Here is a 14,698-nt window from a genome sequence, read left to right on the forward strand (position 1 = left end):
CCAGCCTCCTGACTTGTCATTACTAGCCCTCATCCTCTTCAACGGAGACTTGAGGATGAATCCGCAAGTGTTTATGCACCCGCTTGTCAGGATTCTGCCGTTCAGCATACCGCGGTAACTTTACCTCTCGCTTCTCAACACTCAGGTGATGAGGTTTCTGAAGAGGAAGCTGCCCACCTGGATGATCCCTCTTCTGACGTGGAGGAACCCAAGTCGTTACCACCCTCCATTGACTTTCGCAAGGTCCTGGCTCTTTTCAGAGAAGTTTACCCGGATCACTTTGTTTCTGCTACCCCTCGCTCTCCTCCATCAGAGTTTTCTCTAGGCATGCAACTGTTAAGTCTGCCTACACTAAGCTCGTCTTCGCTAGATCTTCTAAGAGAGCTTTGAGAATGTTAGGGGAGTGGTTACATTCCAAGCAGCAACTAGGGAAGACTTCATTCATGTTTCCTCCTACTAAGCTGACTTCTAAGGCGGGCGTATGGTATGCCACAGGAGAGGAACCAGGCTTGGGAATACCTGCCTCTGCCCAGGCTGACTTCTCAAGTTTGGTTGACTCTCCACGAAGGTCGGCTATGAGGCGCTCTAAGGTCTGCTGGACCTTTTCTGACTTAGACCACTTCTTAAAGGGAGTCTTTCGCGCCTTTGAGATGTTTAATTTTCTCGACTGGTGCCTGGGGGCCTTGAGCAAGAAGACTGCCCCATCCGACAAGGACTCGGCCATGCTTATAATGTCCTGTATGGATAAGGCAATCCGCGATGGTTCCGGCGAACTTGCCTCCATGTTTGTTTCGGGAGTACTCAAGAAAAGGGAACAAGGAGGGTCTATCGTTAGCGGTTCAGACCCCCAACCTTCATCTCTATTCGGACGCATCAGACTCAGGCTGGGGCGCGACCTTGGACGGACAGGAATGCTCGGGAACATGGAACAAGGAACAGGAAACGCTTCACATCAACTGCAAGGAGTTGCTGGCAGTTCATCTGGCCTTAATGAACTTCAAGTCCCTCCTGCTAAACAAGGTGGTGGAGGTGAACTCCGACAACACCACAGCCTTGGCATACATCTCCAAGCAGGGAGGGACCCATTCGAGGAAGCTGTACGAGATAGCAAGGGACCTCCTCATTTGGTCAAGAATTCTAAACCTCTCACTGGTAACGAGGTTCATTCAGGGCAACATGAACGTCTCGGCAGATCGCCTCAGCAGGAAAGATCAAGTCATCCCCACGGAATGGACCCTTCACAAGAGCGTGTGCAACAGACTTTGGACCTTGTGGGGTCAGCCAACGATAGATCTGTTCGCCACCTCCATGACCAAGAGGCTCCCCTTATACTGTTCCCCAGTTCCAGACCCAGCAGCAGTTCACGTGGATGCTTTTCTGCTGGATTGGTCCCATCTCGAGCTATATGCATTCCCGCCGTTCAAGATCATCAACAGAGTCATTCAGAAGTTCGTCTCTCACGAAGGGACACGGCTGACGCTGGTTGCTCCCCTTTGGCCTGCAAGAGAATGGTTCACAGAGGTACTACAATGGCTGGTCGACGTTCCCAGGACTCTCCCTCTAAGAGTGGACCTTCTACGTCAACCTCACGTAAAGAAGGTACACCCAAACCTCCACGCTCTTCGTCTGACTGCCTTCAGACTGTCGAAAGACTCGCTAGAGCTAGAGGCTTTTCGAAGGAGGCGGCCAGAGCGATTGCCAGAGCAAGGAGGATATCCACTCGTAGAGTCTATCAATCCAAGTGGGAAGTCTTCCGAGGCTGGTGCAGAGCCAATGCAGTTTCCTCTACCAATACCTCTGTAACCCAAGTCGCTGACTTCCTGTTACATCTTAGGAATGTTAGATCTCTTTCGGCTCCTACGATCAAAGGGTACAGAAGTATGTTGGCTTCAGTTCTCCGCCACAGAGGTTTGGATCTTTCCTCCAACAAGGATCTACATGACATCCTTAAATCTTTCGAGACTACTAAAGAACGTCGATTGTCCACTCCAGGCTGGAATCTAGACGTAGTCTTAAGGTTCCTTATGTCTCCTAGGTTTGAACCTCTCCAGTCAGCTTCGTTCAAAGACCTTACCCTCAAGACTCTTTTCCTCGTCTGCCTTGCAACAGCCAAAAGAGTTAGTGAGGTTCACGCCTTCAGCAGGAACATAGGATTCACATCCGAATCAGCAACATGTTCCTTACAGCTCGGATTTTTAGCAAAAAATGAACTTCCTTCACGTCCTTGCCCTAGATCGTTCGATATTCCTAGCCTTTCCAACATGGTGGGTAACGAGCTAGAGAGAGTTCTTTGCCCTATCAGAGCTCTTAAATACTACCTTAAAAGGTCAAAACCTTTAAGAGGACAATCAGAGGCCTTATGGTGTGCCATCAAGAAACCTTCGATGCCTATGTCCAAAAACGCAGTTTCGTATTATATAAGGCTTCTGATTAGAGAAGCTCATTCTCACATGAAGGATGAAGACCTTGCTTTGCTGAAGGTAAGGACCCACGAAGTGAGAGCTGTAGCTACTTCGATGGCCTTTAAACAGAACCGTTCTCTGCAAAGTATTATGGATGCAACCTTTTGGAGGAGCAAGTCAGTGTTTGCATCATTTTATCTCAAAGATGTCCAGTCTCTTTACGAGAACTGCTACACCCTGGGACCATTCGTAGCAGCGAGTGCAGTAGTAGGTGAGGGCTCAGCCACTACATTCCCTTAATCCCATAACCTTTTTTAACCTTTCTCTTGAATGCTTTTATTGTTGTTTTTTGGTTGTTACGGTAGGCTAGAAGCCTTCCGCATCCTAGTTGATTTGGCGGGTGGTCAATTCGTTCTTGAGAAGCGCCTAGGTTAGAGGTTGTGTAGAGGTCCTTTAGTATGGGTTGCAGCCCTTTATACTTCAGCACCTTAGGGTTGTTCAGCCTCCTAAGAGGAACGCTGCGCTCAGTAAGGAAGACGAACTTATTAAAGGCAGAGTAATGGTTCAAGTCGACTTCCTTACCAGGTACTTATAATTTCATTGTTATTTTGAATAACTGATAATATGAAATACGGGATACTTAGCTTCTTGATATACTTGCTCACTGGTTTCACCCACCTCCCTGGGTGTGAATCAGCTACATGATTATCGGGTAAGATTAATATTGAAAAATGTTATTTTCATTAGTAAAATAAATTTTTTAATATACTTACCCGATAATCATGATTTAATTGACCCACCCTTCCTCCCCATAGAGAACCAGTGGATCGAGGAAAAATTGAAGTGGTGTCAACAAGAAGTACTACAGTACCTGGCCACAGGTGGCGCTGGTGAGTACACCCCCTTCTTGTATAGTGATCGCTGGCGTATCCCTTCCGTAGAATTCTGTCGGGCAACGGAGTTGACAGCTACATGATTATCGGGTAAGTATATTCAAAAATTTATTTTACTAATGAAAATAACATTTTTCATTTAAGACATGGTATAGCAATGTGTAGAATATAAAAATCCACTTTAGATGGCATTTATGCATTTATGGACAATGAAGAAAGCCTTTGATAGTGTGCACTGGCCAATTTTGTGGAGAGTCCTGCGTTATTATGGAATTTCTCTTAAATATGTAAATTCTATTAAGTCTGTGTTCTTGAGCATAGCAAGTACAAAGTTAATGTTAGTGGAGTCCTATCAAATGAATTGCAAGTGAACAGTGGATTACTCCAATGGAATGTGTTGTCACCTATGTTGTTTTTCCTCATGGATTTTTTAATACATAGAACAGTTGGGGATGGTGGAGAAGGATTGGACTGGATTGGAAACAGGAATTTAGTAGACCTAGAGTATGCTGATGATGCTTTCCTTATTAGCAGAACACCATAGGACTTGCAAAGCTTGCTTATCAGAATGCATGAAATATCACAGGAAGTTAGGCTGAAGATAAATAGAAGAAAGACAGAGATGATGAAAACAGAAAATGCAATGGAAGATGAAATATCATTGGAAGGAGAAAGGATTAATGAGGTGGAATCCTTTAAATATTTGGGAACTATGATCTCTAATACGGGATCTTTAGAATTTGAGTTTAATGAAAGATTGAAAAAAGCAAATCAGACAATGGCTAGTTTGAGTAAAATTTAGAAATTAAATTGCCTGAAATTACATATAAAATCAGGCTATATATCAGTTTAGTGAGATCAGTGTGACTGTATGGACATGAGTTGTGGTATGACAATGAAATAATATCTAACAGATTTTGTAGATTTGAGAACAAAGCTCTCAGAAGAATATTGGGAGTTAAATGTCAGGACAGGATTAGAAATGAATCTATGAGAGATTACTCGATTGCCATATGTTGATGAGATCATGGTGAGGGGTAAATGGAGATGGTTTGGGCATCCTCTTCGCACTCCCTAAGATAGATTAGTTCACCAAACTTTCAACTGGGCTCCACAAGTCACTAGAAGAGTTGTAAGACCCAGGCCTACATGGCTAAGGAAAATGTTGTGAAGTGGGAGATGATGAATGGAGAAGTATTGATTTAAAAGCTCAAGATAGAGACGACTGGCAAAATTTAACCGAGTTCCTTTCCGTCAATAAGCGTAGGAAGAGATGATGATGATGATATATATATATATATATATATATATATATATATATATATATATATATATATATATATATAGATAGATAGATAGATAGATACTGTACAGTATATCCCTTTCTGAGCTGGGATACCTTAACAGGGTGAAAAGGTTTGCATCACCCTGATCAGCAAAGCTATACTAGTCAGGGCCACCCATACTAGATTGGTTTGCTGAGCGATCAGACCAAAATCTCCCACCATAACCAATCCTCAGTGACCAGCGTGGTAATGAAAACTTGTTAAACCCTAGACATGAATAATACAACCCCGTTTCGTCCCCCAGTCCCTAGCGACAGTGGAACTGCTGCCTAAGGTAGCGGGCAGTTACGTCTCACTGCAGGGTATGCTAAAAATCTCTGGATTAGAAGTCCACCATTGGTAACTGAACCTTGCAATATACTGTACAATGTCAGGACCCTGTCTAAGGAAGACCTTGCTGAAATAGATAAATTGGGATATAATAGTGTTATGAACTGCATTAATGGTTCATCAGGTTCTTTGAGTTTTAAGACATTCGGGACTGGAAAAACTGGCAGAGATAGAGCCCAGCAACGGAGGGAGGAACTAAACAAGCAATACTAAGAAATAAGCGGAATACGCTTGTTCCAACAAAGCCACTTAACCTGACACCTCACTACCTCGTGAAAAAAAAAAAAATCACGATTTTTTTTTTTTTTTTTTTTTTTTTTTTTTAAACAGCACCTCTCTTACTCTCCTCTGATGCTGCCACGAACCTGCCCGTCAAACAGTGCCGAATCCTGTCACGGTCGCCATTGTTATGAACCGCATTAATGGTTCATCAGGTTCTTTAAGTTTTAAGACATTCGGGACTGGAAAAACTGGCAGAGATAGAGCCCAGCAACGGAGGGAGGAACTAAACAAGCAATACTAAGAAATAAGCGGAATACGCTTGTTCCAACAAAGCCACTTAACCTGACACCTCACTACCTCATGAAAAAAAAAAAATCACGATTTTTTTTTTTTTTTTTTTTTTTTTTTTAAACAGCACCTCTCTTACTCTCCTCTGATGCTGCCACGAACCTGCCCGTCAAACAGTGCCGAATCCTGTCACGGTCGCCATTGTTATGAACCGCATTAATGGTTCATCAGGTTCTTTAAGTTTTAAGACATTCAGGACTGGAAAAACTGGCAGAGATAGAGCCCAGCAACGGAGGGAGGAACTAAACAAGCAATACTAAGAAACAAGCGGAATACGTTTGTTCCAACAAAGCCACTTAACCTGACAAATAGAATTAAGCATAATTAGAAGAACTGGGGAATCTTAAATAGAGTTAAAAGAAAGCCATATATTTTGCTATAAAAGACATGAAAGGAACAAAGAAAATGCAGTGGGTTTTCCTATCAATAAAAATCTTGCAGGTAATAATGAAGAGTTTTTTAGTACTAGTGATAGAATTGCAGGATTAATTATCAAACTAAATAAGAAGTATCAACTGAAGATCATTCAAATGTACAGTATGTACCAGCTACATCCCATACAGAGGAAAAAATAAAAACTTTTTATGAAGATCTGGAGATATCTATGAAATAACATAAGACTCAATTTACATTTGTTTTGGATGGTTTCAATGCTAAAGTAGGTTAAAAGAAGAGAGGAGAATCAGTAGTAGGTATATTTGGAATAAACACAAGAAAGGACAGAGGAGGCATGCATGTAGAATTTGGTGAAAGAAACAATCTTAAACTCATGAAAATGTTTTTTTATGTTTTTTCAAAAAGGCCCATAAAAGAAACACAGGAAATATGAATAAATCACACTATATTTCGGTCAATAAACATCGACCCTCTTCAGGATGTAAAGTACAAGTGAGGCTTACAGTGGAGAGTGACGGTTTATATATGAAAGCAAAAGGGTGTGTTCAATTGTTCTATAGTTGTTATAATTGCTGGAAGGATTAGCCAAATTTAATTACATCCAGGTGCGTGTTCTTATTGTTGAGCCGCTTGGAGGAAGTCTTGACCTCTGATGCATGTCTGGTGGCCGGTCTCCGTGGATTATCTTCTTAATGATAGGGTTGAGAAGAGTATTGTCCACTGTGTCAGCTTTCCATTGGCCCCCACATAGATTCATTGTGTTTGAATGATTTATGATGGCTGATTCCAGGATTTTCCTTCTGTACGGACAGGTACTCTTAAAAAGCAAAGACGACTCACTCCAGTTAATCTGGTGCCCTAAATCCCTAAGGTGAATGAAAATCCCCGAGTTTTCATACCCTTATCTAACAGATCTTTTGTGTTCGGATAATCTTTGAGATAGCGAACGGCCAGTTTGCCCAACGTAAAGGAACATAGAAAATAAACTTGGAGAGAAGCCCAAATAAAGAAAAAAAATGAAATAGATTTTATTCCCGTTGAAAAAGTAATTTTAGTTAAAGTTGTAAGTGCTAAAAAAGGTAAAATCGAGGGACCCCTTGTTGTTTTTTAGGGCCACTTTCATTTTTCTCTTGAAATGCAGCCATATTGTGCGGAATTCATTGCCTGGAAATGCTGAGCAGTTATGTATATTGATAGTATAATGCTATTTTATACTGCATGCTTAAGAATTTTGACATAACTATCATTGAGCAAAAATATTCCAAAGTAGAACAGGGTTTTCTTTTATAAACATTATCAATTTATTTAAGAGATTTAGAATTTTACTTATGAAATGATTTGTAGTATGAGACCCAGCCTTGCTGAGATGTAATTTCCTTTTTAAATGCAAAATTTTGATTAGCCAGCTGCTGCATAGAGATTTTCCCATTTAGTTATTAAGTAAGTTCATCAATAAATATAAATTATAGGAAAACAATTTGAATTAACAAATCAGATTTGTATTAAGAATAAGATTACTTTGGAATTTATATATTAGTTTATTTTATAAAAAGTTTTGTAAGTATTGCAATAAGTATATTGAAGACTATAAGACAAATGAGTAAGAGCCTGATCTGAATATTCCCCATAATTGCTTCCTTCTTTCATCTTATGATTTATATCGCTCTCACTTATTCCCTTAACCATAAATTACATACACTGCAAATTTGATTTGTGATTATAATAAAATCTTACTTTTAATATATACTCTCTTCCCCTTTGTATGAGAAAAGGTGATAGGTGCTATGAAGCGTTGAAAAGCATTAAAATCATTTAAGAATGTTTGAATGTCATTTTCATTGACTAGTTAGATATTAAATAGTCTTCAAAAGGCTCTCTGTGTTTATACTATCTTACTGTTTCAGATGGAATGGCACCGGATGATAATGCAGTTGTAGAGATAAGTCTGAAACTAGCCAGTGTTTATGCATCTAATGGGGATTACGAGAAGGCTGTACAAGGGTTCCACTTTTGTATAGGAACCCAGGAGGGAAAAATTAAGAAATATGGTGAAGCTAATGTTGATGAAGATACAACCCTTTTGTGGGCAATGAGCATGGATTGGTATGCTAGATTTTTGCTTAATTTACAGAAGTATGAGCTAGCAAAGAAGCATTTTATTAAAGCCTATGAGATGAGTGAGCGTGTTCAAGGCCTGAATCATCCACAAACAGCTGTCTTATTGAATGACATTGGTTCTGTTTGTTCTCTGCAAAAGAATTATGCTGAAGCCATTTCTTATTTAGAGCGGGCTATAGATGCTGCTAAACAATCAGACAGCCCTGATTTAGGCTCATTTTATGTAAACCTAGGAGCAGTGTACCTTCAGCAAGGAATGCTGCAAGAGGCAGAATTAAATTGCAAGACAGGCTTATTTTTAGCTAAAAAAAGTAAAAATGTGGAAGGTATAGAAGAAGCCACAGCATGTTTGACAGAGATCAATTCTGTCAAAAGTGAGAACCCAAAAAAGTAGAGCAGTCATTTCACAAAAGCTATTTCAAGTAGCCACAGTAGTTTATCATGTAGATACTTTTGTATAATTACGTAATTCCTATAAACTAATAAGAAGAGAGTGGTAGAATTCAGGTAGCTGGTCAGAAGCATCAACCCCAAGGAAAGGTTTGAAAGATGAACAAGAATATGCAAACGTTTTAGCCATATTAGACATAGAAAGGACTTTTAAAAATACTGTTAAAAAGTCGGGCAGGCCTTGTAGCAGTAAGGTTCTTTTGCTTGATAACTTGTCAATAATATTTTTTTTTGTGTCATGCTAGTGTAAGCTTTTAAAGGTTAACATAAAATCACCAAGGTGGTAGTACATGCATCATTTTCATAGTGGATACACTATGCAATGATGTATATTGATAGCATATTGCTATGGTATATGTTTCCTTATATTAGAACAACTTTCATGTAAGTACACATCTTTTCCAAATTGGAATGTAATCCCTTTTAAAATAATTATAAACATTTATCCCTGGGATATATTTCTGATTCTATTTATTGTTTAGTTGATAACATGAAGTTTGATCATGTTTAGTTTAAAGTGAGTACTTGTAATGAAATGCAGTTGAGTATCTGTCATTTGCTGCGTACAATATCATTTGGAGTTAAGGTAAGTAAAAGATGTTGTGAGGAAATTAGTTTATTTTTTATATTTTTAATTTATTGCTCAATGGTTTGTTGGTTGTACCCTGGTGGACAAAGTAACCTGGGTTTAGATGTACTAGTATCTAAAGTTATGTCTATAAGTGTTAATATGGAATTTTTTATTTTATTCTTTATTCGGGTTTGTGATTTTAGTTTGAAATGTTTATGCTAATGTCTAGCCAGAATATTTGCCAGTAGTACTATTGTGATCACATTAAAAAGAGTTCAGCATATGTGTGATTTTATTATTCATGGCAAATGGGCTAATATATGTAGTGATATAAAGTGCTTAAATGGAAAATCAGTTCCAATCAAGCTACTCAACATCTTTCTATTTTATAAATGTGTTGTGTTCATTTTATAACGAATACCAATTTTGAGCAATTTTATCCTATCTTCAAATTAGTTGCACATTTTAATCAAGAGTTATTTGAATAACCCTTGTGAGCCAATTCCTGAATTTAGAGAATGGAAGATAAAAACTTTTGCTATTGAACATATTTTGTGTGTGTGTATTTTTCAAAAAACAAATATCAAATAATGGAGACAATTTCATTAAAGAAATTTTGTCAATTTTTTAATTCTTAAATAATTCTGTCACCAACTTTAGTTTTAAGGGAAAACTGGTGAATGATTGTGGTTATGTATTGTAAATTAATTTAACAACAGAACCCGAGTCACAATTGCTTGAAGATAACACAGAGAGAGAGAGAGCTTGTGAAAGTTCAAGGCAGACAGCTGCAGAGAATATAATCAAACCTCATACAGCCACCTAGTGCAAGGATAGTTAGGAATGTTAACTCATTGGTCTGGTTAAGCTATTTAGATAATATTGATAACAATAAGGGACACCTGAAATAAATTTGTCTCAAGAGAAGTAAATGGGGAATAGAAACCATGGCATGAAAAAGCCTATCTTCCAGGTGGGAAGAGAGTACAGTAATAAGAAACAAGAAAAAATAACAAAATGCTCCTCACCTTTTGGCTGAAGAGATGCAGCAAAAAAATATTACTGGCCACTTTCCACTATGTAAACATGGGTATACACTGGTGGTGTCTCAACTTATTGCATCGTCATAGCATATCGCCCAAAGATACAATTCAGTGCAGTAAACTCTGCAAATCTCCATGTATTAGAACAGAAGATATTGGACTATGTAAAGTAAGTACCTCAGTTTCTTCACTGTATCCTCACTGACTCATTAAGGAGCATAACATCCCTTTTATATGACTTTGAAGACAAATGACCAATCTAGCCTGTTATATATTTTTCCATCACATTTTAACCAATGGTACATGTGTCCATTCATTAATATGCAAATGATGGTTACAAAGAGTTGGTGTGAAGCGAGTAGATATAGTTTAGAACAGTAACGTCCTTCAGGGTGATTAAGGTAATGTTAGTCCTCCATTATTGAGCTCCATAAGTGGTATTGCCCATAGTATCTTTTTCCCTTCAGGTAATAAAAGTTTGTGGCAGGCATAACAACTTTTATTTGTGTTCGATCTACTGGAATCCAGACATGGATGATTCTATCTTCGATTGTCTTCTTACCATTATGGCTAAGATACAAGAAGATGATAGAAAGGCTTCTTTTGTCTTTGTTGGTGATTTTAATGCTCACCATAGGGAGTGGTTAAGTTCTATCTCTTATACCGATCGCCATGGCTTAAGAGCTTTAGACTTTGCCTCTGAATCAGGCTGTGAGCAAATCATAAATGAAGCTACTCAGGTCTGGTGATTGCTTGGACCTCGTATACACTGACTCCCCTGGCATTATAACTAGTAAGGTTGGTTCTCCAGTCGGGACATCTGATCATGCCTTGATTTCATTGGTAGTGAAGAATGAGCAGCCTGTCCCTGATGTATCAGACTGGAATGGGATTTTGCATGATCTTTTGTGCTTGAATTGGTCATAATTATATACAGTAGTAGTGTAGATCCTGTTGTCCCTTTAAATGTGAATCTAGTCAAAATAATTGATAGGCGTATCCCTTCTCGTGTGCTAAGGTACCGAGTGAAGGACAAACCGTGGTTCAATGATGATTGTAGACGTGCTTATTTGGAGAAGCAGGAGGCCTATCCTCTTTGGAAGGGTAACAGATCAGATTTGACCTGGAACAACTATACTCAGCTTCGAGCTTTTGCTCAGAGAGTTTATGCCTCAGCTGAAAAGAAATACAATTTAACCATAAAAGAAACCCTTTTTGGTACAACTTAGGAACATAAATGGTGGTCTACCCTAAAATCTGCACTCTTTGGTGTAGATGCAACAGTTCCTCCTTTACTTAAACCAGATGGCTCAGTCACTCACTGTTCAAAGGAAAATGCAACCCTTCTGGCTGATGTTTTTGACAGTAAACAGAGTAATGAAAAGCTTGAACTTCCTCATTCCTGTTTTCCTGAGGCTATACTAACTAGTTTAGCTTTTCAATCTCGTGAAATTAACGCTCTGTTGATGGACCTTGATGCTTATGGAAGTGTAGACCCAAATGGTATTTTTCCTTTGTTTATTATAAAGACAGCAGATTTCTTAGCTCCAAAGTTATCTGTTATTTTGCGCAAGTTAGCAAGAAGAGGAACTTTTAGCCCTTGTTGGAGAATTGGTAATGTTACTCCTCTATGTAAATGTGTTTGTAATAGCTCAAGTCCCACTGATTACCGCCCAATTTCCATGACTCCCATATTATCTAAAGTTTTTGAACATCTTCTGGTAAAATGTCTTAATAGGTTTGCTGAAGGTAATCATCTATTCCTTAGTTTGCAATATAGTTTTCGTAAAGGCCTTGGAGCATGTAGTGCCCTTCTTACAATCTCCAATGCTGTACAGAAATCCCTTGATTGTGGTCAGGAAGTTCGTATGATTGGCCTTGATTTTAGTGCTGCCTTTGACTGCGTTAATCATGAGGCTCTTGTTTTCAAACTCAAACAGTTGGGAGTGGGTGGGTCATTTGTTAGCATTGTTATTGATTTTTTAAGCAATAGATCTCAAAGAGCTGTTGTTGATGGGCACCATAGTGAGTATAGGAATGTGATATCCGGTTTTCCACAGGGTAGTGTTCTTGGCCCATTACTTTTATACTATATACACATGACATGTGGTTTGGCCTAGAAAACAAGCTTGTTGCATATGCAAATGATGCTACTCTCTTTCCATCAATTCCATCCCCTGAATGTAGATCTGGGGTTGGTGAATCCCTTAATAGAGAGTTAGCTAAAATTAGTGCATGGTGCAAATTGTGGGGTATGAAGTTGAATCCTAACAAAACTCAAAGTATGATTGTAAGTAGGTCAAGGATGGTGGCTCCTCAATATCCAGATCTCAGTATTGATAATGTTTCTTTGAATTTGTACGACTTCTAAAATTTTAGGTGTGATTCTCGACAGCAAATTTACTTTTTGAGAAACACATTAGGTCTGTATCTTCTTCAATTGCACAAAAAATTGGCTTATTGAGAAAGTCTTTTAAGATTTTTGGTGATCAATCTACTCTGAAGAAGTGTTTTAATTCTTTCATTCTACCTTGTTTTGAGTATTTTTCTCCTTTCTGGTCTTCAGCTGTTGATTCTCATCTTAATTTGTTGGACAGAAACTTACGGCCTATTAAATTTCTTATTCCTGATGTAGATATTAATCTTTGGCACTGTCATTCAATTAGTTCATTATGCATGTTGCATAAGATTTTTCATAACTGACCATCCTTTACATTCAGATCTCCGTGGACAATTCTATCCTGTTCGTAATACTAGGTAGGCAGTTCATTCTAATAGCCAGGCCTTCTCCATCATGAGGCTTAATACTACACAGTATTCTAGAAGATTTATTCCAGCTGTTGCCAAGTTGTGGAATGATCTTCCTAATAGGGTAGTCGAATCAGTAGAACTTCAAAAGTTCAAAGTTGGAGCAAATGTTTCTATGTTGACCAGGCTGACATGAGTCTTTTTATAGTTTATATATGACATATCTGTTTTTGACGTTGTTAATAGTTTATATATGACAAATGTATTTTTCAATATTAAACTTAGCCGGTGATCATATAGCTGCAACTCTGTTGCTCGACAGAAAAACCTACGGTCAAAATACGCCAGCGATCGCTATGCAGGTGGGGGTGTACATCAACAGCGCCATCTGTCGAGCAGGTACTTAGTACTCCAAGCAAACAAAGAACCAATTTTCTCTCTGTCGGGCTACCGGCAAGACCTACTAATACGCTGTTACTAACTGGATTTGTTTTCACAACTATTTGGTGAAGTACACTATTCTAGTTTTGAGCTTTCGCTATGCAGGTGTTTTATCGCATCTTAAAACTTGAACTCGTTTTGGATAGATTTAATTATGGTGACAAAGAGAGTATGGACTCTTTCACTTTTAAATGGCCGACCCTTCCCTTAGACGGAAGTGTGTTTAGGTTTTTAGTAATTTTGCTTAACACGTTATAGATCTATATATTTTATATCTCTCCGCCATTATTAGGCCTCTTCGATTAACTTTCCATTTATAAACATATAAAAATAAATTTTTATGTTTTGTTTATATGCGACCTTTCCTGATAGTAGGCGGTCCTAACTTGGAACCGAAGTTAATCAACGTTGAGCCCGTTATATCGTATTTAAAGAATTTAAAATTTTTTAAATTTAATGTTTTATGAAAGAATTTCTTTGATAGTCTTCGTACTGTTTTCAAAGATGAACTAACGTTTAGTTTTTTAGACTACGCAGTTGTTGACGTTCAGGACGTTCGACATGAGCTCTATCGTTACGATAGAGAGACAGTGTATCACGGTTTCACTTTGCAGTAAGAGTAAATCGATTCTGACGTTTTGTTCATTCTTTCTTAGCTTGAATGTTTTAAATTCTATTTCAAAGGAACTTTTTAATTGAAAAACCTTTCAGTTTTTTCCTTTAGTCAAATAACATGTTTTTTTGACGAAATATAATTGGGCTCTTCTCTTAGGTGCGAAATCAAGAGAGAAAGAGAGAGAGAGATAGAGACGGAGGGAGAGAGAGGAGAGAAAACGTTCCGTTCAAGCGGGTAACGTTGTTCTCGTGTTACTCTCCTCCCTAGTCGCTGTACGGGGAAGAAGGTAAAACGTTTCTAGGGTTTTATTCTTGTCCCCAGGCTATGTGCGGTGAGAGATTGTAAACGTAGTTTATTTGAACGAGTGTTTAGTCTCTTTCCCAGCCACTGAATTTTTTATCTTTATATATGTTTTCTGTTTTTTGCTAGTATTAATAGCTGCATTATACGACTGATTTCGCAATTACTACCTTTTAATGAAGGGTAGAATTGCGTGTTTCAGGTAGAAATCAGTAAAAGTTTCGATTTCAGTGTAATAAGTGCAAAACAGAAAATCGAAGTGATAAAGTGATATGCGCAAAGTGTTACAGTGTTGCGTCCGAGGGTTCGTCTGTTCGTGCCTGTCGTTCACCTAGTCCGGGACCTCTTGCAAGCTCCCAAGCCCAGGGGAGAAGTAATGTCGAACGACTTATGGGTTCGTCAGGCCTTGATCAACGAACAGACGTTTCCCTCCGTGGTTTCGGGCGTATCTACCCAAGATCGCCCCACCCACAC

General features: G+C 38.7%; 1 protein-coding gene across 1 annotated transcript in view; it reads left to right on the top strand.

Annotated features, from left to right (window-relative positions):
* Nucleotides 1-9,619, top strand: part of LOC137627781 (tetratricopeptide repeat protein 19, mitochondrial-like) — a 44,458-nt gene extending 34,839 nt beyond the window's left edge. The window contains exon 4 of the mRNA XM_068359101.1: nt 7,842-9,619. Within this exon, the coding sequence (XP_068215202.1) occupies nt 7,842-8,449 (608 nt within the window). The 3' untranslated portion in view covers nt 8,450-9,619. The remainder of the gene's footprint in view (nt 1-7,841) is intronic.
* The last annotated feature ends 5,079 nt before the right edge of the window (nt 9,620-14,698 follow it).

The sequence above is a fragment of the Palaemon carinicauda genome, chromosome 35 (genome assembly GCF_036898095.1).
Source record: "Palaemon carinicauda isolate YSFRI2023 chromosome 35, ASM3689809v2, whole genome shotgun sequence".
NCBI classification, from domain to species: Eukaryota; Metazoa; Arthropoda; class Malacostraca; order Decapoda; family Palaemonidae; genus Palaemon; species Palaemon carinicauda.